Below are 26,163 nucleotides of genomic sequence, written 5' to 3' on the forward strand. Positions count from 1 at the left end.
TTCCAGGCTGGGAATTAGTCCTGAGCTGCAGTTGCATCCAATGCCACATCAGTGGCAATGCTGAATCCTTAACCCACTCTGCCAGGCTGGGGATTGAATCTGCACCCCAGGGCCATGGAGACATTACCAATCCCCATGCACCACAGCAGGAACCACTCAAAGATTCTTCACTGCAACACTACTCACAGCAGCTCAGATGTGGGAAAGATCTAAATGGAGGATTGGATAAAAAATATGGTGTGTATATACATACATACATACACAGATGCATATACACACTATGATTCAGTTTTAGTAAAAAGGAAATCCTGCCAAAGGCAATGGCATGGATGAACCTTGAGTTTATTATGCTAAGAAAAATAATCCAGTCACAGGACACATTCTGTCTGATTCCACTTAGATGAAGTGTCTAAAAGAGTCAGAGTTATAGAAGCAGAGAGTTTCCAGGGGCTGCGGACAGAGGGAAATGAGTAGCTAACCAACAGGAATAAAGTGTCAGTTATGCAAAGTGAGTAAGTTCTAGAAACTTGCTGTACAATATTGCATCTACATTTAATAGTACTGGGTTGTGCACTTGAAATTTTAAGAGGCTTGATCCCACATTAAATGTGCTTATCTATCTATCTATCGATATGTGTATGTATATTTTCCTACACAACATGTCATCAATGCACCATTAAGAGAAGATGCTTTTCAATTCTGGCAGAACATTCCTTTACAGTATTTTAGCAAGACCTGGTACAGTTCCCTGCTTGAGGATGTGGGCATGCTTGTCGTCATGGCATTGTTCTTGGCCTTTGGGCAGAGCTAAAATTGAGTAGGATTCCAATGTTAATATTGGGTTTTATATATACCTATTGCATTATGTATTCAGGATTCACAGTCTAGTTTGGGGAATGCTGGAGGCAAAGGAATAAAGACTAATCTACCATGAAAAAGTAACTGCAGGCGGTTCTTACTTTGCATGCTACTGCGTTAACTGAAACCAGTGCATATCAGAACCAGGGGAGCTGTGCCCTTGCTTTACACAGCAACTGAATTTCCACAGAGTCAAGTAAGACCAGGTTATGGTTCTTATATCCACCAGATTTGGTTAAATTATGTCGTACAAAGTGAGGACTGTCTGCATTTTCTGTCTGGGTGGCTTCATTTTAGAGAAACTGTCAAATGTCTTGGCTCTAATCTCAAGAAACTTGTATTTCTCTGAACATAGCATTTCTGCCTGGATGTGTGGCTCAGTGGAACACTCTCATTTGCACCTGGGAGGAATAATAAATAAGGAAAATTATGTTCCAGAATCATTAAAGGAGAGATCTTAATATAAAATATTCCATTTTTATTATTATACACACACATATATATATATACACTTTGATTTACTGTATCATAAATCAAAGCATATTATTAAACTTTAACTTAATTTTGGTGGTTGTTTTTTCAGAACTTGTTCAAATGAGTTAGAAAAACAAGACTCTAGAACACATGCTGCCTATAGAACATTCTGTCATTGACTCTAAATATCTAGGTTGTAAGACTCTCACAGTTATGCTATAAACTCAGTTGGTTTAGTTGCATAATAGCAGTGCATTTTATGCTCTGATTTCAGTCAGTTTTATTTCCTTTACTTAATAGTATTTTGAGACTGTGATAGTGATATTGCAAACAGTGATTCTTATCAGAATCCTGGTAATATCTTTTGGAATGGAGCTGCCTGGAAGAAAAACAGGGAAATTATATGTCCTCTCGCTATTTCTACTTGCCATTACATTCATCATTCTTTCTTTCAAAAACAGAAATAGGAACAGATTTTAAAATTTTCTTGTTAAGACTAGAACTTGATAAAATTTTTCTTAAAAGAAAATAGCAATATTGTGGGAAGTTGTCTGCATATCCCCTAGATTCAAATTAGACTCTTGCTGAAAATTTGCCTGGTTTTAGATAACACTACTAATGGCTATTTTATCTAGCTCACATCTCTCTACCTGATTCCTGTTATTTCCAAAATTAAGGAGTTATCATGAAATATCTAATATTTAGCTGAAAATCTCATGCCAGACTTCTCTGAAGTGTGAACTTAATGAATTTGAAACATTCCATCTTGTTTTTTTGCCAATTTCTTATGATTACCTTGAAAATATATTAATTGGCCCAGTACATGAGAGATAAGTTAGGGATTTATTAGAAATATCTATTTTATATGCATGTGTATTTTAAAATAAACCACTTGCCTGCTTGTTTTCAGTTCACAAACAATTCTTCTCTGCAGTTATTTAGAAATCAAAGTGGTCCATGGCTTTAAGGTACTCTAGTCAGTGGATTTGCAGATAATAGTTGGAAAAGACCAATTTTTTGAAAATTATTTCCCTTAAAAAAACACCTCAGGATAATCTCCAATTTTTTTAACCCAGTAAAAGTTTTAGGCTATTATTTCTGAGTTAAAGATAAAACCGATTTTTGAAAAGGGTAGGGTATTGTATTTTTTCCGGGTTACTTACTTGTGTTTTGTGTCAGGGAAAGATCAAGCATCATAAGATTAGAGGTTAATTATAAATTAAGATCACAGTCATTGGGTCTCTGACTCTCAACAAATAAAGGCTGATAAATTCTACAGAGTATGTGTATCTAAGGTCATAACATTGATAGCCTCTTTTAAATGTTGGATCCTTCCCCTCAAGTGCTATAGTAGACTGCAGACATTCGTAAAGCCGCCCCTGCGGTACGTAAATACGTGATGCCAGATAACACAGCACTGAAAGAGGAATACATTGTGAATACATTCATGAATTTTATCCCCCGATAATTCTTACTCTGCAGCGACTTGCCCCAGTACATAAAATTTAGTAAGAGATATAGTTAGGAATTTATTAGAAATGTCTGTTGATTGATATTTAAAGATTGATCACACTTAAGTAGTGAGAATACAAATAATGTATTTAAAAAATGAAGTTGGTGAAAGTTTATGACAACCCAAGCCATGGAAATTCATGGATATTATAGGGATGATTGAGGAGGTAAAATATAAATCTCTTGCCTTTCAGGAAAAATACCTTCTTGAAATTTAATGGAGATTCATACCTAAAATTAATATATATCTGGGTCTTATCTACATGTATGCTAATGCTTATCTGTTTTAATGTATATCATTATATAATCTATGTCCATCGTCTATCTTTATTTTATACAGGCATATCTATTACTCTATGAATAATGATAGTTACTTTTAACTGATAATTTACCATAGGTTATCAATATAACTTTTAATGAACTATTATAATTAATAGTCCAATGTCCTTCTAACATAGGTAGTAAGCCATAAGTTGACTTATTTTACATGAGGCATATAAAGCAATTTGCCCAAGGTCATGCAGCTAATAAGCAGTGAGAAGCTAGGCTTGACCTGTTTTCTTGATCACTAAGATATTTCTCTTGTACATGTGTTATATTTTGTAGACTTAAGGTAAAATTAAAGGACTACTGGCTATTCCTCAGCTAGGGTCTCTTGGGTTGGTACCTCTGCTGTGTGGACAAAAATATCTGATCATCATTCTTGCCATCCAGAGATTGCAATTCTACAGTAAACTCAAAGATAATCAGCTTCCCAATGGCTGATATACACTAATATATATACACATATATGTCCAGAATGAAAGTTTTTCAGTATAGAATGAGGCATATTTCAAAGTGGTCCCCAAATACTACTGTCAGTCAATCAGCTTGTCCTCTCCTTACAAAAGTTCCTGGGAGGCTAAATTCAACATAAATATATCAAATCCTTTTCACATGTATTGGTCATGCTTTGTGATAACGACTGAAGATGCAGAGATAGCCACGTGCTTCAATGAGCTTGTTTAGCACTCACAGGAGTAAAATGACAATTATACAATGGTGTGGTAGAGTTGAGAGTTACGTGCAAGATGCTGCGGAAGTAACAGTAGAACCATTACTCCGAGAAGTCTCCTGAGAGGAGGTGATGCCTGGGCTGGGTCTCAAAGGGTAAGACTAATTCAGAGGAGGCAGAAGTGGCTTTCTAGGCAGAAGGATCTGTGGTGCAGGAGTGCAAAAACAGAACAAAAACTAAAAGCTTGACACAAAAGGGGAGTGCAGTGTTCATTATAATAGAAGTTGAAGGTTTTTTTTGAGGAAGGGGTGAAAATTGAAGTAAGGTAGTCCAGAACTATGTAATGGAAGATGTTTGATATGTTTTTCCTTCTAAGAAGAATGAGGCTTTCTTAAGAATTTTGAGTACAGGAGTAACATATGCATGTTTGCATTTGAACTCATTCTAAGGTAGTGGTTCTTAAGCGTCAGCCTGCATCAGACTCATACGGAAGGCTCGTTAAACACAGTGTTTCTGATTCATCAGGACTGGAATAAAGCCCAAGAAAATGCATTTCTAAGTTCTTGGATGACACTCATACTACTGGTCTCCAGGTTACATTTTGAGAGCCACTTCTCTGGATAAGAGATTGTATGAAGGTAACAGTAGGAAAAACCACTTACGAAAGACACTATTTTGGAGAAAGCCAGGAATAGGTGAAAATAAAATGAGACTTTGACCTAAGATGGTAAGTGCAGTAGATAGACATTGAAAGGAGGTAGGAGATGGAGCGAAGCCGGTTATTTAGAAGGAAAAATTGAATGGCTTGGTATTTGAATACCAGAGTGGGGGAAGACTGGGGCCTCCAGAAGTCTCGACTGGGTGATGGCCTGTTTATCAGAATTACCAACAGAGATAAATACTGGGGGAAGAAATTGGATGGAGGCCCTTGGCCAGAGTAATGGCAGAGGAGGAAAGGAGATGATGTGGGGATTTGGTCATACTGAGTTTAAGATGACAAGAAGCCGTCAATGTGCAAAAGCTGGCAAAGAGGAGCTGAGTCTGAGTCAGGCTTCAGCAAGAGCTTCCCTTTATCACCGCAGCCATATGGAAGGGAATAGACAAGAAAACAGCCCAAAAACCATCATAGAAGAGAGTGCTTCAAAGAGGGCACTCCACAGAAAAGGCAGAACTTTCCGTCTTCTTGCTACTTTCTTCAGAAAACCCTTTCTAAGCACCACGGACACAATTGTTTTTGATACGTATTAGATTTCCTTTCTAGGTTTGCGTTTGAGGAGGATACTTTGAAATCAGAAATATACAACAAAAATCTTTAGAATTTTATGTTTTTGCTAAATCTAGTGGCATTAATTTTTATTTATGTTGGTCAAAGAAGGATATCCTTTTTTCCATCAGAGCATATCCACTCACTTTAGAAAAACTCTGCTTGTAGTTGTATTCATTCCTTCTGCAGATATTGACTAAGTATGCTTTCTCCCAAGTCGCTACGTGGCGTGCCACTTTTCTCTTCCATATCTCCACTTGCTTAAGAAATCACAGTTGTTAAAAACCATTGCCTCTGAAGTTAGCCTGTCTAGATTTGAATACTTATTAGTTATGTAACTTTTGTCATGTCATTTGAACCCTTGAAGATTCAGTTTCATCATCTTAAAAATGGTAAAAATAATAACAGCTGAAAGACCTGGGATGATTTCTAAGACGACAATGGAGCCCTTAGCATGGCATCTGGTACAGTAAATGCTCAATAAATGCTCATTATTAGGTCTTAGGGCCTATTTATCCAGTATTCATTCAAAAACCAAATACAGTTCTTACAACGTGAAATACTCAGATTTATTGCCATCATATAAAATTTACTCCTACACCTCCTATATGTTGTAAATTTAGCACCTTATTTCTCTGAATTCTTTCTCATGCTCTTCTTTGAATTGGCCTACTTTTATACTGAAAGATCCTTGGCGACAGAGAGCATGTTATAGCCTCTGGATTCCTTACACCAGATTTACTGTGGTGCCCTGTGCTTATTTTGTGTGCAGTATACATTTGTGGACTAAATTGTCTTTGTCATTTAATGCCTTACTAAACTCTTGACTCTTTGAAAGCTGAGACATTGCCTTATTTCTCATCATGTTCTCTGTGCCCAGCACAGTGCCTCCATCATAACAGATGCTCAGTCATTTTCATTGGAAGGAATTAATTGTGTGGCTCAAGGAAAATTCAGAGTTGGCTCAAAGTGAAAGTGTAGATGTTTTTCTTTTTAAAAACAAATTTAAAGAATTTTTATATTGTGAGCCACACGGGAAGTCCATAAATTTAAATATTTTTTAACAGGCTTTTTTAGATTCCAAAAGAAAGACAATTTATAGAATTGGTTGTATGTTTCTTGCTTCATCTCTGCCTCCCAGGAAATTTACCCTGTACAGTTGCCAAGGAAACACTAACAGCTTAAGTCTGGTAAAGGAGAAAGATGCCTCATTAATAAACTCAGCTTCATTATTTTGATGCTTGCCTCAAGCAGCTGGTATTCAGTGATGAAGGATTGTTTCCATTAAGCGTTAAGTAAAAAAAAAACTGAATGATTTTTTTTAAAAGAAATTTTGCTTTCTGATTGTTAGTCCCAGTGCAAGGTACCTGCACGCTATGAGATGTTATGTAAAAATAAACATGATTGATTTTTAGTTTCATGTATTTGAACTGTTTATTAATGCTCAGAATATATGTTAGATATAAGTTTTCAAGCACTGATTTATTTTCTGCTCAATGATTCGGGTACGAAGTCTTTAATTTGAAGTATTGGCAGTATTCCATCAGAAGATAAATTTAATGTATTGTTTGTTGTCTATTAAATTATTGTATATATTTTCCTTCCTATGAACTAGAAATCCTGGGATATATATAAATGTGTTGCTTCAAGATAGGATAACATACAGTTGAGTGGATTTTTAAAGCAGGATATCTCATTAGTGATTTATAATGGAAAAAATGTACACGGTGCTTGGGGTTCTAACACCTGGGATTTCAAAGCTTCTTTCAAGCACTTACCAGCTGTGTGATCTTAGGCAAGTCATTCATTAATTGGTTCATTCAGGCATTCTAAGAAAATATAGTGTGCAAACACTCTTGCCTTGAGCCATGCTTTCAAAGTGATGTATCGGTACAACAATGAGCAGTACTTGAGTTATATACTATGAACCTTAGCATTTATATGAATACAATAATATTGCCTACTTTACTCATTCGTTCAGTCATCCATTCAAAAAGTACCCATTGTGCTCTCACCTTGTGGCAATCTGCTCTAGAGGCTGATGAGGGGTGTTCACCCCTTACTGGATCTTGACGACTCTGTTCTTTTACCTTCCTCCTTTGGGCTGGGGTGGTTGTGACGTCTCACTGCTGCTGGTGTCCATGCTTCATCATTCTCCTCAAGCCATTAAACCAACAATACCTCTGTAAAATAGCCTCCAATTCAGTGCTCTTTTATGTTGTTTTTGAGTTTAGCTTTTGTTTCCTGGATGGAACCTTCATTGATTTAAAGAGTTAGTTATATCTGGCTTGTTTTTGGAACAGTAATGGAATCAGAATGGCTGGATGACATTAGAGAAAAGGATAATGGCAAATGGCCAGAACAGTGAGATGGCCAAAGCCAGATCATCACGTGGCATTGCAAGCCCTGGTAACAAGTTTGCGTTTTATTCTAACATTAATGGTAAACCTTTGAGGGGTTTGGGTCAGTGGAGTAATCTGATCTAACCTGCATTATACACGGGTAGTTCTGCCTGCTGTGTGAGGAGTATATGGAAGAGGGGGGGACAAGGACAGATGCAGGGACAACCTAAAAGATAAGTCTTTAGTCCAAGGAAGAATATTGTTCGTGTGATCCAAGCATTTAGGAGGGTAGTAATGAAGGTGGTAAGAAAGAGTCCCATTCAAGCCATAGTGTAGAGATAGAGTTGGAAGGATTCGCTGATGAAGTGGATCTGAGTAACTGGGTAAATCGTGATGTCAAAATGGACCGTACTATGATAGACACCCAGTGTGGGGGAGGGTTGAGGTGAAAATCAAGCTTAACTTTGCATTATTAAGTTTGGGAGGCTATAAAACATCCGCGTGGAGATTAGAGTAGGCATTGTGAATCTCAGAGGATAAGAGGACTTCACTAGCATACCTGGTACTTAAAACCATGGTCCTAAGTAAAATCATAAAGAAGGTGAAACTCAACGTAATCTAAGAGAGAAAATATTTTAAAAGGATGGAGTGGCTAAATGTGTCAAACTGTGTCAAATGTGCCTTAGAGACCAAAAAAATGATGAGGGAACATTGGCAATTGATTCCGCCAATTGGATGTCATTGGCAACCTTAACAAGAGTGGGTAGCAATAATGGAGTGGGGACAAAAGTCTGCATCAAGAAAGAATTGAACCTGAGGGACATTTGGGAAGAACTTTTCTACAAAAGGGATGAGGGAAACTTAATTTTGATATTTGAAATGTTTGGATTTTTTCTATAAACATAAACAACCTCATCATATACTTTTAAAGACCTTGAAACATTTTAAATGTAATCATTCAATAAAAATGGTTGATTTTTGCTGTTTTATATTGATTTCACTAAACTTATATATTTTTGATAAATTGTTTACCACATGAAAATGCACCACATATTGAAATATAATCACTTTACTCCAAAGAATTTCTTTTTTTGTATTGAAGTATAGTTGATTTACACAACGCAGAATACTAACCACTATGCAATCATGGTGCACTGTCTGTGATTCTGTGTAGATACTAGCAGCCCTTATAAAGGAGGCTTTGTATTGCTGACATTAAGCATCAAGCCATCCCTGGGCAGCAGCATGGGGGCAGGGACCAGTTTGGCTTGCCACACTTGTATAGATTTGGTTAGGAAGGAGACAATAAGTCGAAATGGACTGAAAGAGTACATTATAAATACAACTTCAACAATGTCACCATGTTGTCAGCTTTCTACATGCCCAGAAAAGCCATGTCTAGGGTGAGACAAGTAGAGTGCTTAGGGCGATGGAGGTACCTTAGAAAACTAAATATAGAACTAAATATAGAACATATGACCCAGCAATCCCACTCTTGGGCTTATATCTAGCCAAAACTTTTCTAAAAAATACATGCACACGTATGTTCATTGCAGTACTATTCACAATAGCCAAGACATGGAAGCAACCTAAATGTCCAACGAAAGATGAATGGATAGAGAAGATGTGGTATATGTACACAATGGAATACTACTCAGCCATAAAAAGGAACAAAATAATGCCATTTGCAGCGACATGGATAGAACTAGAGACTCTCATACTAAATTAAGTCAGAAAGAGAAAGACAAATGCCATATGATAACACTTACATCTGAAATCTAATATATGGCACAAATAAATGTTTTCACAGAAAAGAAACTCATGGATTTGAAGAACAGACTTGTGGTTGCCGAGGGGGAGGAGGAGGGGAGGGAGGGGGATGGACTGGGAATCTGGGGTAAATAGATGCAAACTGTTGGATTTGGAGTGGATAAAGCAATGGATCCTGCTGTAGAGCACTGGGAACTGTATCTAATCACTTGTTATGGAGCATGACGGAGGATAATGTGAGAAGAAGAATGTATGTGTGACTGGGTCACTTTGCTATAGAGTAGAAAGTTGACAGAGCACTGTAAACCAACTATAATGGAAAAAATAAAAATAATTTAAAAAAAAAGAAAGAAAAAAAATGCTTAGGGCACACAAGGAGTCACTCACTTTTAGGATTATACAAGTGCCAGCCTTGTTTTTGTAGGTGTGTAAGAATGCGGTGCCTAGGGCATAAAATTTGAGGAGGCCCTGGCTCTTGGGATCCTGCAAAAGCAAGATGAGCACTTGTATGACCTTCAAAATGAATGCCTATTTAAATTTTGTACCTTAGTTACATCTCTTGTCTTAGTTTCATTCTGGCCCTGGTCCCTAGTCCCACAGGACAACACTGAATTGGATGAGCCAGATGATAGACAAGGTGGACCTTCCATACTGCACCTTAGCATTTTTATAGCCTGCAGATGGATCTGGGGGTAAGGGGAGAAATGAAGTAGAAATTTCACTGATGCCGGGGGGGAGAAAGAGGAAACAACTGTGCAGAAACTCTGCATAAGACTTGTTTACTTTGTCATGTTCCTGGGAGGCTCACAGGACATTGTGCCAAGACCTGGGCCAGCCCAAGGTTTAGCCTTGCTTGCATGGCCCATGTGGATATGTGCCAGGTCACCAGGATGCCGGGGTGAAGCTGTTCCCCTACAATTAGTATTAAAAACACAGGTTTGGAGTCATACAAATACATTTTTGAAGTCCACTTGCTAATTAATAGCTCCATGATATTAGGTAAGTTACATAAACCTTTTTACATGTCAAGTGAGAAAAGAAATAACTTATGAGGCACTTATGAGACTGTTTATACTATGTACAAAGCATTTAAAGAATGCCTGCATGTAGCAAATATTCAGTAAGTACTAATTATTTTATCAACTATTGTCCAAATACGTTGTACAGCATAGTTGAAAGAATTCCCTAACCTAGGTAAAAAATCAAAGTTCATTTTGAACAAATAATAATACAATAGTAAGTTTAAAAACTTCATAGAAAATCAATGTTCTTACTTTCTAGTGCCTTCCCTCTTTGGTTATCTACATAAAAAGGTATTTAAAGAACAAGAGAGACGTATTTGTCAAATATTTCAGTTATAATTTGTGGATAAAATATTCCAAAACCATAAAAAATTGACTCACTTTTAACTATTTTCAGTTTCTCAAGGGATTTGTTTCATCTATTAATTTTACCACATAAATACATTCGTGCCTACCTATGCTCATTCACACCTGAAAATTTTGCTTTTGCAAAAGTGATAGATAATCCATGTTTGACTTGGGTGTCTGCCCAAGTAGGACACTCTCAACTTACACTCAAAATAGAACATAAGCTCAGAAGTTGTTTTTTTTTTTTAAATTAAAAGCATAAACTGAATAAAATAACATATCTGTATTTCTTTAGAGCCGTGTGTTGATAATTTGCTTTAATTCAGCACGTTAAAGAGAATAAATAGCAATGTTGGAGTTCCCATCGTGGCGCAGCAGAAATGAATCCAACTAGGAACCATGAGGTTGCGGGTTTGATCCCTGGCCTCGCTCAGTGGGTTAAGGATCTGGTATTGCTGTGAGCTGTGGTGTGGTTTGCAAATGTGGCTCGGATCCCACGTTGCTGTGGCTGTGGTGTAGGCCAGCAGCTGTAGCTCTGATTAGACCCTAGCCTGGGAACCTCCATATGCTGCGAGTGTGGCCCTAAAAGGAAAATAAATAAATAACGAATAAATAAATAGCAATGTCTTTTCCATTCATCTTCCAAAGTCTACTGCTGCTGTGTTTTTCTCAAGAGTGTGACTCTCAGGAAAAGCTTAAAATTTTAGAAATTTAAGTATTGGGCCAACTTTTCTACCATGGCAAGAAATTGTCATGGTAGAACTTTCTACAAGGTGATAAAATGTGTCACCTAGATTGCTAAAATGTTTTCATCTAAATTAATTTCTCCATTATCTCTCTGAAAATGCCATCAAAAAGTCTATCGTTAATATAACATATATGCGTTTCTATGTATAATGGAAAGTACAACCCAAAATATAATTAACACATTTTTTTTTCATTTAAAACGTATTTGGAAGAAAGCTTTCATATGACTAGAACTTTGTTTTTTGTCAGATAATAACAGAAATATTATCAAATAGTGCAATGAGCAGTGTGTTTTATTTTCTGTTAATCTAATACTTTAGCCATTTCACTACAAAATCTTGTTAATTTATACTGTGACATTCTAAAATAATTTTTTAAACTAGGAAGTTCCTGTTGTGGCTCAGTGGGAATAGTCCCAATTTGTATCCATGAGGATGTGGGCTCTATCCTTGTCTTCACTCAGTGGTTTAAGGATCAGCATTGCAGTGAGCTGTGGTGTGGGTTGCAGATGTGGCTTGGATCTGGCATTGCTGTGGCTGTGGTGTAGGCCATCAGCTGCAGCTCCAATTCGACCCCTAGCCTGGGAACCTCCGCATGCCACAGATGCAGCCCTAAAAAGCAAAAAATAAGTAATTTAAAAAATATATTTTATCTTTGGATTGAAAAAGAATGTTAATTTTGTTTGCCAATTTATATAAATATTTCATGCTTAATTTTATTATATACAGACACAATTTATATAGATAACTTAGTAGAAATGTTAAAGAACATGTAAGATCAAATAATTTAGGTAATTTGATTTTTTATAGCATGCATGGTATTGAAATAAAGAATTTCAATGGGATGGAGAGGGAGTGCCTTTTAAAAATAGACTTAAAATGGCAGATGTATTAATTAGGACCTGTTCGTGTTTGAGAGCCAGAAACTTAAATTTGTAGGCAGGGAGAACATCTAATTTCAAACATTGCTCAAATGATAGTACCAAGAGCTTAAAATCTACCATTATATATTACAGAAGCTCTCTTGCCTTAGCTCTTTCGCAGGCTCCCACAACACTGAAGCAATTTTTATGAGCCTCTTTGGAACTAGAATGGGGGAGAGAAGAACCTCCTCAAAGAGTTGCTGGATAAGGAAAAATATTATTTATAACATGTGCATTACAGAGAAGAACACGTAGTAATTTCCTTGGCAAGCTTTCCTTGTGGCTACCTTATCATTTACGACCTTAATAAAAACGCATGTAGAAATTCATCACCATTGAGTTCCTGCCCAAAGTCACCTCCTTCAGATGGAAACTTTCACAACACCATCCCCTCTCTCTTCCTGGCCCTGCCTTTAATATTCCCTTCGCTTATTTCAGCTCCATATTTATTGTTAAGATATCCATTTTGAGACATCAGTGAGATAATGGTGTAATTAAATTTCAAGTGGATTTGTAGCATGTCTTCTTAATGCTATCCAGGTGTTGGCTGATGCTCTGATCATAGGTATTGAACTTTCTTTTCCTTCTGTCTTTCACCTTTCGTACTGTAATTGTATTTTCCCAGGTTCCTCAACCCCATCCTTTCAACTAGATGCAAACAGATAAGTGACCGGGGTCACAAGAAGGAAACTTTGTAGCAGAAAGTGTAACTTTTCAGTACAGCCCCAGACTCCTATTCAGCTCCCCATGACCTGACAGTTTTGGTTTTTCTTTTTTCATTTATGGGGAGTAGTAGGGGGATGGTTTAAAAATTAAAACAGCTGTAAGCATTAAAATCCTGAAAGATTTTACTTAAAAAATTTGAAATTCTAGCTACTTCTGACCAAGTCCTATGAATTAGTATCCTGGAAACAGAGTGCAATTCCTGGAACCTTATCAGTACAGCTGATAAGGCTGAGTGGCAGCAGTCCCTAAAACAGGGCACTTGCTCTCTAGTTTATCACAGTCTCACCTGTTTCTCCATTCATGATACCTTTGTCAGTTGTGGTCCTTACTCAGGCGTGGTCTACTGTGGTTACTTATTCAAGATTAGAAATCCGTTCTTGTACAAGCATAGCTCATCTAACCATATCTGTTTATTTGTTCATTTTCTGTGTATAATAACAGAGTGAACGATAGATAATTAGAATTTTTGTAGGTTAAGCATTTTCAGTGGGTTCAATATGCTTGCAAATAATATGCTAAATTGACGTTTCATCATTTTTTCTTTTTTTTCTGTTCTGCTCTTACTTTAGATCTTTAGAGAACAAAATATCTACTTTCCTACCTGAAGCCATTTTCTTTGCAGATTTCAAGAATAATTAGTCTGTTTGTTTGTTGTTTCTATTGAAAGATGGTACAGAGTTGGAGAAAATATCTAGACTGATACAGCTACGTAACATTACAGTGTGCAAGATTGTCTGAAATCCCAACCAAACCAAACCAATGTAGCTGAGTGCCCTAACTTTCTAGCTAAAGAAAATATTACTCTGTGGGACTGGGAAATGCTCCATGCTGTTGCGTAGCATTTTACAATCAACACCTCTCCCCTTTTCAGGATATCGAATCCCTAACAGGAGGGCTGGCTGGTTCTAAGGGGGCTGATCCACCGGTAAGTTAGATTCTTCATTAAATTTAACTATTGACAAATTGAATGATGCACATACCAGATCATCAGTTACTTGTATACAGTTTGTCCATACAGGTAGCTTTTTGGAATAGTTTCTTTCAAAACTTTATAGCTGTGTCAGTAACTAATACAAAAATGTGACCTTGCTTTGAGGTGTCATTTGGTATGTTAAAAAGTTTTCATAACTCAAAAACTTCATATCCATATATTACCTCTAAAAATAAGAAAGCCTTAATTAGAGTGTGTAAACACTTTATGTCCTACTAATGGACTGTACCAAAGGTTAAAACTTTTTGGAACGTGAGAGTTTACAGTTTTAAATGTGTGTGATTGTGATTGCAATGTACTTTCTAGTTATGGAGAAAAAATTATTTTATCAGCCCATTTTTTTCACAGTGTTCAGTCTTGATATTGCTGTGCCAGGAAGATTCTAGAAAATTAGAGAAAATACTCAAAAGGCTTAAAGGCTTGTCGTTCTTAGGCAGTAACAAGAGATTGATAGTGTAGTATTGGAACATCATAGTCCTGTGATGTGATTTCAGAAAACATGGAATAAAATAACATTCCCATAATTTCCCGCTTGAGGCACAAACATGAGTTCGTGGTGTATATATAAAGTAATAAGATTCAGTTTATTTCAATGAATAATCATTGCATACATTTTATCATTGTTTGCTTTTCACTCTGTGTAGTTTCAGCACACACAGAATCCTGTGTTATCAATTTTTGGCTATACTTTATTGAGGCATTTTGCCAAAGTAAATAATTATATTTTTGGTGTTTTTTTAACACTTCAGACAGCACTGATGTGTTAAAAAGATAACTTTCAATTGTAGCTCTTTTCTGTGTCCTTGATGTGTCTAATGATATCTACTTTTGATCAAATTGTGCCTAAAGCAGGCTAAACAACATATTTTAGTCTTTCCTTTTATTTTTATTGTCTGAATTTGTGCAAGAAAAAAAAAAGTATCATCTTCAGGTAACTGCTTATATTTATACCCTGAACCTGTTACACTGGAGCATAAAACAAGATGAAATGTAAGTCAGTCCAGCAAGTATATTGCGACGGGATTTATTGCAGCCCTATATATATAATTAGTGTAGATGACTGCTGATGTATTGTAATTTCACCCTTGCACCATGTTTGTGCACGGCATTCAACTTCCACTAAAGCAACAAATCCGTTTCCTTTAAAATACCCCTCACTCTTCACTATTCCCAGAAAAATTCTATGGTAAGAAATAAGTTTTAGGAGGACATGCCCCTCGTTCAAAACAAAACTAAATGCCTCTCTTCTGCATGTGGTGATAATACTCTCAACCTGCTATTTACATGTTAAAATAAATTAGTTTATCGTATCCTCTCAAGAAGGCAAGTTTCTAAACATGGAAGATGGAATCAGCCTAAAGCCTACTTATTGAAAGAAGCCAATTTAATAAGGAGAAAAGGGTTACAGAAAGGAAAGATGGTTTCCTGAAGGAAAACTTAATCAAATTCATTCCCAACAGTTAAAAATGAAGTATGTTTGTCTGTATTTTTATACTTTGCATATGTATTTTTTCTTCAGACACACTTTACAATTTTGTGAAACTAGAGATTCTCTTTTGGCCATCCCCTTCCATGATGATGGGTGTTTTATAGTGCTGCCTACATTTTCTGAAATTCAGTGATTGTGCTTATTTTTATAACTTCTTGTAGAGTAGAAAACATTGCACAAATGTCAGAGTACACAAGAGCTTAAACAATGTTAACAGTACATAAATTTAGTGTCTACCATTGTTAAGGAGTATCATGAGCATATTACCAGAAACTATGTAATAAAATCATTTTTAAATCCTCTATAAAGCTTACATAAAGTAGTCTAAGCATACAGATGAAATGGTAATAGTATCTAGAGTTGCTTCAGTCATTTAAGAATAAGACTTTAAACTATTGTTTTTGTTTCCGAATTAGAAAACTGAATTATATGTAACCTAAGACCATTTGAAGTTTTGTATTGCTCTTCCTTTCCTGAAAAAAAGGACTATATAATAGATTATCTTAATACTATTACTTGTTATCTATTTCTAAAGTTATGCCTTTTGTATAACTGTTTACAGTGTATTACTAAACCCATTTTATGATGAAATTTTCATTGGTGGGAAATTCAATGTCCTATAATTTTTGCTCATTGAACAGTATATAAAGTACTGAAAGAATGGTCTCTCAAGGAGTTCCTGTCGTGGCTCAGTGGGTAACAAATCTGCCTAGGAACCATGAAGTTGTAGGTTTGATCCCTGGCTTTGCTTAGTGAATTGAGGATCCAGTGTTGCTGTGAGCTGTGGTGTAGGTTGCAGACATGGCTGGGATCCCGTGTTGCTGTGGCTGTGGTGTAGGCTGGCGGCTACAGCTCCGATTAGACCCCTAGCCTGGGAACCTCCATATGCCTCAGGTGTGGCCCTAAAAAGACAAAAAAAAAAAAAAAAAAAAAAAAAAATCTCTCAAAAGGATGTGTAGCCGTGGGGTGGGGTAATTTCTTTACTATATCTTTAACTATAAATGAATTATTTAAATTTTGAAATTTTTTCTGTGGGTACACATAAACATTATTTCTGAAGCATTAGAAAAAAGTAAATTTTGCATTTTTCCAAACAGCCAGCATTTATAAAATGTTGTGTAGGATTTGCAAATGCTATTACAAATAAATTTATATATCTGGTAAGGGTAAATTTGAGTAACTCTGGGAATATAGTTTTCATTTTTTAACAATAAATATTAAGTAGGTTTTTTTTTTTGAAAATTCAAGTAGTTTCAGCTTTAATGCTAATAATGAAAGAGAGAGTCATTTTTTTTTTTTCAGGGGCAATTCAAGAAGCTTTAAGGTAGCTTTCCTCTGAAAAGAATTTCAAAAAGGATGTTTTTAAATCCATAAACGGGAAATCAGTTGCTGCTGCAAATAGAAGTTGTGGATTTTTCTAAAAAAGTAGTTGTCTTAGAAATAAACTCTCTATCATTGAGAAAATATTGCCTGTTATTTTAAAATTGTCTTTGAGGAGTTCCTGTCGTGGCGCAGTGGAAATGAATCTGACTAGGAATCTTGAGGTTATGGGTTCGATCTCTGGCCTCGATCAGCGGGTTAAGGATGATCCAGTGTTGGCTGTGAGCTGTGGTGTAGGTCATAGAGCGGCTCGGATCTGGCATTGCTATGGCTGTGGTGTAGACTAGCAGCCACAGCTCCGATTAGACTCCTAGCCTGGGAACCTCCATATGCCTCCAGTGTGGCCCCCCAAAAAAGTCAATAAATAAACACATAAATTAAATTGTCTTTGAAAAATTGAACCAAAGATATTCTACATTCTGCATATATATATATATATATATATTTTTTTTAATTTTCCCACTGTACAGCAAGGGGGTCAGGTTATCCTTACATGTATACATTGCAATTACAGTTTTTACCCCTGCATATATTTTTATCACAAAAATTGGATCACAGATTATCCTCTACTGCAAAAACATGGCACATATTTCCATATAAAAATACATAGGTAAAATCTAAAGAGCACAAAGTCCTTAAGTTGAATAGTCCTTTTTTAAATATACCATTTTGCTGTAGTATTTAAAAATTTAAATATATTAACATTATTAAAATATGAAAAACTCGTGAAGTGTAAGGTGTCAGGAGTGTCCCACATTATCAAATCGTTAGGCCCCCAGGCCAACCTTCAAGGAGAGCAGGGCATAAAGCCTTCCTAAGAAGGGTAAGGGCTGCATAACTCAGCTGCTGATAGCCAAGTAGATTTGAATCCTGAAAAGTAAGTACAAAGTATGAACAATTACACTGCTCTAGCAGCTGAAGCGGGTGTCTGGAGGGCTGGCATGTGTAGGCCCATGTGGAACCAGGAGTGTGACAGATCACTGGCCTGGCTTGTGCCTCTGAGCTTTGCTTCCCACGCTGCTTTGCACTTTAGTTGCTGTGTGTCCTCTTTTCAAATGCTAATGTTCTCTGAATTTCTGGAGTGTGGGGAGTACGTGAATATCCATCTAATCCATATCCTTGGGCCTCATGTGCACGATGTTCTGAACATTCTCCAGCTCTATTAATTTTTTCCCCACCGAGGAGCCAGAATTGTACATTCCACATTTTCGTACTTTCTGTTCTCATTTTAACGGTCTTGCTGATGGTTCTTAGCAATCTGAGTAAACACGCCACAGAATCTGAAACCAATTCAATTTCCTGAGGGTGCCGTTTAGACCAGATTATACATTTCTCAAATTGTAAATAGCATGAAAATTTTAAAGTCTCCAAAACTGACTTGAATTTGATTAATCGGAAAATGCCCACTCAGTCGCTCGTTTCAAAAGACAAGGGAACAAGAATGTGGTTCTAAATTGTGATCTAATTTAATCTTTCAACCTGAACCTTGTATCACTACAGTAGTTACTTTTATTCTCCTATTTGTTTAGTCAGAATTCATTGTGTATTTGAGTGTATGCTATGTGCTGTACTTTGATTAGGTGTTGTTAATAAAGTGACAAACAATTCACAGCTTCTTATTTAAGAATCTTACAATATAGTGGAGAAGGCAGGTTGGTAAAAACTAATTAAAATGCAATGTGAGCATTAGATGGGATGAAAGTAAGAGGATTTATAATCCATTCAATGGGAATGAAAGGGGGCTGGCGAATCAAGGAAGGGAAATTCAAGAAAATCATTTTTAGTTAGAGGATGGGTTGACATCTACCAACTTGGAAAGGTGGGGCATGGTATCTTGAATGAGGAAATACTATATGCTTAAGTTAAAAAAATTAGAAAATAACTTAGAGTGGCTAGAGTATGAGGTAAACTGGAGAATGGGAGGCAGTGGTGAGATAAAAGGTAAAAGTTGAGCCAGGGCAAAAAATGAGAAATTTCATGAGAAAAAATCGTCCTCTATACTGAAGACCCTAAGAACCTACTGAAGTCTTTAAACGGGAGAGTCACTTAATCAACTCTGTCCTTTAGAAATATTTCCCTGGCTCTGCTGGAGAGTGATTTTGAGAAAGGGCTAAACAGGCAAACCTGTGAAAAAGGCTCTTGCAGTCATCTAAAGGGAGAGATGATGAAAATGATAATGGCAGCTTTGTTTGTTTGTTTGTTTGTTTGCCCACTGCATTATAAAACTAATTGAGGCAATATCTCAGGAGAAAGCAAACATTTTATTTTGTTTAAAACACTAATTTTTAGTATGAGCCTATCAATTGACAGTGAGAATGTCAAGAAGAATGAACTGATTCATGAACTTTTAAAGACTTAGTAAATACATGAGACTAGGTGGTTGTTTAGAGAAAGGAGAATGAAACTTTATTAAAACGTCAGTACTGACTTTTGAACTTTCCTAATTTGGCACTTGAGTGTATAAGAGTACCATACATGGAGACAAGAATTCCATGAGTTAAGAGTGTTTCTGGAGGGGGAATAATGAGTTTGGTTTTGGAGACCTTAAATTGAGGTGACACATATGGGAATACATGAATGACTTTGGAATTTAAAGTCAGATATCATTTATAACCATTGATTTGAACATGTGGAATAGTTAATACACTGTGTTGGAGTTGATGATTTCCAAAAAAATGTATGCTGAATGAGAAGATAGATTTCAGAATAAAGCCCTGATGAAGAAAAGCATTTAAATAATGGTCCGAGGAGGAGTTCCCCTCGTGGCTCGGTGGTTAATGAATCCGACTAGGAACAATGACGTTGCAGGTTCGGTCCCTGCCCTTGTTCAGTGGGTTAAGAATCCGGCGTTGCCCCGTGGGCTGTGGTGTAGGTTGCAGGCGTGGCTCCGATCCCGCGTTGCTGTGGCTCTGGCGGACCCCTAGCCTGGGAACCTCCATATGCTGAGGGAGCAGCCCTAACAGTGGCAAAAAGACAAAAAAAAAAATAATAATAATAAAAAAATAAATAATGGTCAGAGGAAAAAAAAAAAAGGTAAGAGAAAGGGTACTCCTCAAAAAAGATAAAACCTAGATGGGTACAAGGAAAGAATACCAGGAAAGTGTGCCATCATGACGCCAAGGTCAAGAGAGGGTGGTGGGAATGGTTATTAGCAATTTCATGATGTCGTGAGTTCAAGAACAGGGCAGCCATTGAATTTTAGCTATAAAAAGATAAAAGGCTAAGTGAGAGTAACTTTATTTTATTTATTTATTTATTTTTTTATTTTTTTGTCTTTTTTTAGCTATTTCTTGGGCCGCTCCCGCGGCATATGGAGATTCCCAGGCTAGGGGTCGAATCGGAGCTGCAGCCACCGGCCTACACCAGAGCCACAGCAACGCGGGATCCAAGCCACACCTGCAACCTACACCACAGCTCACGGCAACGCCGGATCGTTAACCCACTGAGCAAGGGCAGGGACCGAACCCTCAACCTCATGGTTCCTAGTCGGATTTGTTAACCACTGCGCCACAACAGGAACTCCAAGAGTAACTTTAGTGGAGTAATTCCGATAGAATCAGGTTTCCAACAGACTAAAAAAAATAAATGGAAGAGAAGAACTGGATTCAATAGCTAAAGAAACAATTTGAGAGAGTTTAATTATGAAGGAAATGAAAAGAAATCATAGCCAATATAAGGGATACAATTGGGAGGCTGTTTTTTTTTTTTTTTTGCATTTTTCCTATTATAGTTGATTTACAATGTTGTACCAATCTGCTATACAAAGTGCCCTAGTATATATATATATATATATATATTTTTTTTTGTTCTTAAAATACTATTTTCCATCATGGTCTATCCCAGGAGGCTGAATATAGTTCCCTATGCTATATGTAGGACCTCATTGTCTATCCGTTCTATCCATTCTAAATGTAATAGTTTGCATCTTTTAACCCAAAACTCCCAGTCCATCTCTCTCCCTCCTCCCTCCTCCTTGGCAACCACAAGTCTGTGCTCCAATGGAGAGACAGTTATTTTAAGGAGAGAAAATCTGAGTGTGTTGAAACATGTGGAAAGCACGTAGAGAGGGAAAAGAATCTCCTGGAGAAAGAGGAGTTGATTAATAGGTCATGGGTGAAGCAGAAAAGGATGGACTCCAAGCCATGTCACATAGAAAGAACAACACCCTTCAGATGTGAAGTGAGGGTAGAAAATAAGAATGGAAACTGATGCAAACAGTTTTGTCAGTGGGGTCTTGTGAAGTTGAGGGAGTTTTCATTTAATGGCTTCTACTTTGCCCACAAAGTAAAAAAAAAAAAAAAAAAAAAAAAAAAAAAAAAAAAAAGCTGACTGGTGGGAGATTATGGGTTAAGATATTTCAGGAACATAGAGAAGATTTATCTAACTATTATGGATGTCAGAGAGCTGTGTACAATGTAGATGGATTAGAGGAAATGTTGGGGTCCATTTGTCATAGGCAATGATTTTTGATGGTTATAAATAACTCGAAAGTTTGTTTTATTTTCTTCCAATAGGGCTCTGTAGCTGAGGGTGTGTGTATGTGGCGGGGGGATGCTTACAGCCATTTTGATTTCAGATTGTTTTCAGACAATTCCAATGGAACGCCAATGGGGCAATAAATTTAGAATATTCGCAAGAATGTCAAAAGGTCTAAGCTGAGTAAGAATTGTGGTGAATATAGGAAGGAGTTGATAAAGCAGAGGATTCAGGAGTCTCAATACATTCGAAGAACAGGTGCAGTGGGTGTAGGAAGAGGGATTCAAAATTGTGGTGAGGGAGTAGGATTCTTGATTTAAGCATTTTAGGACCAAAACATTTCCAGGTGCTGATCAGATCCAGGTTGCGGTCATGGAGATGGGTTAAGGACAGAAGGAATGAAGCTCACTGGAACTGACAACATCAAGGAACTGAGAGGCCAGTTGGGTGGATGATTTATGTGGACCCTGCAACCTTTTCTACTATATTTACTCCTTCATACTCCTAACTTGTTTTACAGCTTAAGTGTCATCCAGACAGTGATAGCTGAATAATTTACATCTCTTGATTAAATCACTCCCCTGAACTTCAGACGGGTGTATCCAACTAAATATTTGACGTATCTACTTATATATCCAACAGGAATTTAAAGCATACCAAGTTAAACACTGAGCTTCTGGTCTTCTTTTTCACTCTCCACAAATCTGCAGTTTTCCCCCATTAGTTAATGGCAATTCATGCTACTGTTTCCAAAAGTCAAAACCTAAGAGTCCTCCTGTAGGTTCTGTCTCCATAATTTATTCATAATCTAATGCTTTTTCACCACTCATACAAAATTACTACCCTGGTCAGAGCCACCATCCCTTCCCATGTGCCCTTTCTCAGTTAACCGAGCAGGGTAAATTTCTTAAAATGTAAGTCAAATCCTGTCACATCAAGGCTTGGATCATTGCTGGTTTCCCATCAGAATAAAATCCCCAAAGCTCATGGAGTGATTTCTAAGACCCTTCATGACTTCTCTCTTATAGTGCCTCTCACTGTAACTCATCTCATGCTTTTCTTTCCATTGTTCAATCAATTTTCATTGTACTAGCAATTAGTTACCCCTCTCCCCAGGCAAGCTGTTGCTGTTGTTACTGCTGCTTACCATACTGTCTCCACAGATAACACAAAAGCTTTGCCTCACCTTCTTTAGATCTCTGTTCAAATGCTACTTTATTGGAGAGGAGCAGTATTCTTTCCCCTGCCCTTATGTGTTAATTGTTTGTTTTCTTCTAGAATATAAAGTCCGTATATTTAGAGGCTTTGTCTCTTTTGTTCATGATTATGTTCCAAAAGTCAAGAATGAGTTCCTCAATATATATTTGCTGAATGAATGAATAAGAGCAAATACTCTCAAGCACATGACTTATATAATCATATCCGTGTGCTTAATGTAACACTGCATGGAGAAAGAGATTGTGGCTGTTGTAGTAATTCTGGAATGAGATTACCTGGGTGTATTCCATTGTGTGTAATGGTAGAAAGAATTAAGAGGCAGAGAATAAAAACCTTACAAAGGCAGTATTAATAGAATCTTATGGTGGAAAAAGAAGTAAGACGAAAGGATAATTTCAAGTATTGGCCACTGAGAAAAATAACAGCAATGCAAAATCATAAGGATATATTTGGATATTGAGTATCTTATTTATTTATCTTGTTTGATATCACTTGGGTGTAATCCCTTTGAAAGCAGAAATTTCTGTCTGGTTTATAGCTATGCTCCAATGAACAAATGAATGAAGAAGAATTTAATAGGTCTTCAGATGGAATGAATGTGAACCAGATATTGAAAAATTTAGTAAATAAGGGAGTAAAATAGGTGAAGTGGAACTTACCTGTTGACTTAAAATTTTATGGATAGCCTCAAAACATAGTGCCATTATTGATAAGCATTTCCACATTCTAGGGAGACACGCTAGACATACCACCACAGATTTATTAATCAGTAATTACTGTAGTATCAGTACCACTGTGACTTAGCACCTTTAGCCTAAGAGAAGGTCCGAAAGGACTCATTAGCGGAATTTCAGCTGATAGGAAGTGGTACAGGGTTTTTACTCTCATGAAGGGTGAGAGTAAAGAAAAGAAAAGAAGGGTGTGCTTTCTCCTAAGCCAAATGAAGGTGGACGCAAAGCAGTGACTCCTAGAAGGCAGTGTTATTTCCATGTTTGGATATTTATTCAGCAGCTACATCTGTAGGCAGTTCTATGAAATATATGTAAGGCAAAGGGGGAAAAAAATTTGTGTATACCCCTTAGAGTTTGGAGATGTACATAACTGAATTAGGTGTTTACTTCCAATATGCCAGTGTGGATAGGCAATAGGGAAAAAGGCATAAATAACTTCATTTTCATTAATTATTAATATTTTAACTAGTCAGAATAGGTACTTAAAATGTTGGTGCCATGAATATGTAGCCGAAATAATGAAAAAGAGTGCATATGCAGGGATTTTATCATAAGATAAATGAAATGCATAGCATATATAATACCAAAAGATTTCCATATTAGGTCATTTTCTGTATTACTGATTAGAAATATTTAAGCATCTATATTTTAACATAAGTTACTTAGCACATTCAAATATGATTTCCCATATTCAAAAATTTAAATCATGGTAAATTTGAAAGTCAGCAAAAAGATATGAATTATGCACTAACAACTTAAAGTTAGGTTAGAATAACACTGAATGTGGAAGCATTTTTAAGATCTCTCAGCATATTATTTCACTGATGAGTGATGTGATAGGAAACATTTTAGAAATGATTTCTTTTTCCAGTATAGGTGAAGGTATTTGGGAAGCTAAGAGGAATAAAATAATTCCTTGTTAGAAAAAAGAATCTTGTTACTTACTGGTAATCTTTAAACAATCTATCAGAATAAAGGTACTTTAAAATTTGTTTTGGAAAAGTAATATGTTAATGAAAAAAGGACATAGTAAGTAAAATAAATTAGAAACTTGCATTATTGCAAAGATACATTGTTTTTGTTAAAAATAAAACATTGAATATATATATTATTATATACTCATTTGTCTGCTCATATAAAGTTTAATATGAATTATTTTAATTTACCTTTCTTTGCTTCTCAAATCCCTATTATAATTCTGTCCAAAATAGTAATATAATTTTAATTACATACATTATACATACTTGTATTTTGTTCTTTTCCATTTCTATGTATTTTTCTTATACATGAATTTATTTGTATATGTGTATACATTTATACATAGCATATATAAACACATTTAAGTATATGTAAAATATGTAATATATATACATACCTACTTTTATATATTTATTTTATATATTTTACGTATATTTCATCATACAAAAAACAACACAGATTTGTTTAGCTTCTTAACTAAAAAAGAGGCTCGTTTCTAATTAGACTGTTCTTATCCAACATAATAAATGGAACTATTTTTATTCTTGATCAAAGATGCTTAAAATTTAGGATGTTTATCTGAAAAGACAGATGGATGAATACAGCTTTATACATATAATTGCTCATTAAAATGTAAAAAATATGAAGTAAGAAAAGTTTATTTGGCAAACATTTATAAGGCCTATTGTGTATTCTGGGCACTTTAGAAAAAAAGAAAGATAGCATCTTGGTGCTGTAGTTTTTTCATTGGTTACAATTTTTCCTTTCAAAAACATGATGATTAATGTAAAAATGGTATGAGGATAAATAATTACTTTTGTGCTGTGTGGAAATAATCATGGTAAATGTGTTTGGTGGGATTTTATTTTTGTCTTTTTTGGAAGACTTGTTTTGAGTGGTGAATGTTGAACCAGATCTTGCAGATCTGACTTGCATTGAGTTAAAACCTTTATTTTGGATGGAAGGAATTAAGGGTCTGTCTTTGCCTTGTATCCAAAAGTAGTTCAATTCTGTAGACTTTAGCAACTCATCAAACTGGCTGCTGCAACTTATTTATAGTACACCAGTTTCAATGAAAGTTTCAATTTAATTGCCGAAGTTACTTAGAGTAAAAAATTAAACTTAGTCCTGGGGTATATATATTTTTTAAGGTATATATGGGTTGTCTTTTTCTAGGAAGCCCCAGATACCTCCGTGCACAGTTAAATAGCTTCCTACCTGTTCGGCCTCAATGAGATGAGGCCACATCTTACCCTTCAGGAAGGGGTCATCATCCCCTGGTTGACCCTGTAAGAAGGAGGGTCGATGGGCATTCCTGCAAAGCCTGAGGCATGGGACTTGCGCGAGAGATTCAAGGCTGCAGCTGATGCTGCTTTTCCAGGGATGCCGGTGGTGGTGATGCTCTACTTCCTTTGGCAGAATGAGAAAGGAGCTCATTTTCTGATGATTTGCTCCTGTTTAGCACTGGTTCTCCTCCCAGCTTGGCTGGTTAAGAAAGTGCTAACTTCCGTGGCTCTCCTTTTACCTCATTGGGCTTCCAGAGGAGGCAGCATTAAGACTTAATTGTCCTCTAGCCCTTACTAGGAACTTGTGTCTCTGTGTGAAGGAACACTTATCTGGAAGGAGAACACCTTACTCTAGCTTCCCCTCACTAGACTGGACTGTCTTTTCCAAATGCATACCCAGGGAGAGAGGAGCAAAATGTAAATGCTGGAATTATATGCATTTTTTTCACTTAATGTTAATTACAACCACTACAGGCATTTAAAAAAAAAAAAGAACCTGATCATATATTCATAATAAAGTTGAGATTATGTACAATTCTTACTTTCAATTAAAATCTATGTTCTTTAAAGAATATCATATAATAAAGATGTTATAATAGGCTATTATTTTTTAAACCATATTTGAAGCTATTCAG

At 36.3% G+C, this 26,163-nt stretch overlaps 1 protein-coding gene across 17 annotated transcripts in view; it reads left to right on the plus strand.

The window, feature by feature from the left end:
* Positions 1–26,163, plus strand: part of PPFIA2 (PTPRF interacting protein alpha 2) — a 460,439-nt gene that overhangs the window by 63,897 nt on the left and 370,379 nt on the right. For 12 of the 17 annotated variants that reach the window (XM_021093032.1, XM_021093042.1, XM_021093039.1 and 9 more), the window contains one exon: positions 13,851–13,904. The exons of the other annotated variants lie outside the window; for them this stretch is intronic. In XM_021093032.1, the coding sequence (XP_020948691.1) occupies positions 13,851–13,904 (54 nt within the window). The remainder of the gene's footprint in view (positions 1–13,850; positions 13,905–26,163) is intronic. 17 annotated transcript variants of the gene reach the window in all.

The sequence above is a fragment of the Sus scrofa genome, chromosome 5 (assembly GCF_000003025.6).
Source record: "Sus scrofa isolate TJ Tabasco breed Duroc chromosome 5, Sscrofa11.1, whole genome shotgun sequence".
NCBI classification, from domain to species: Eukaryota; Metazoa; Chordata; class Mammalia; order Artiodactyla; family Suidae; genus Sus; species Sus scrofa.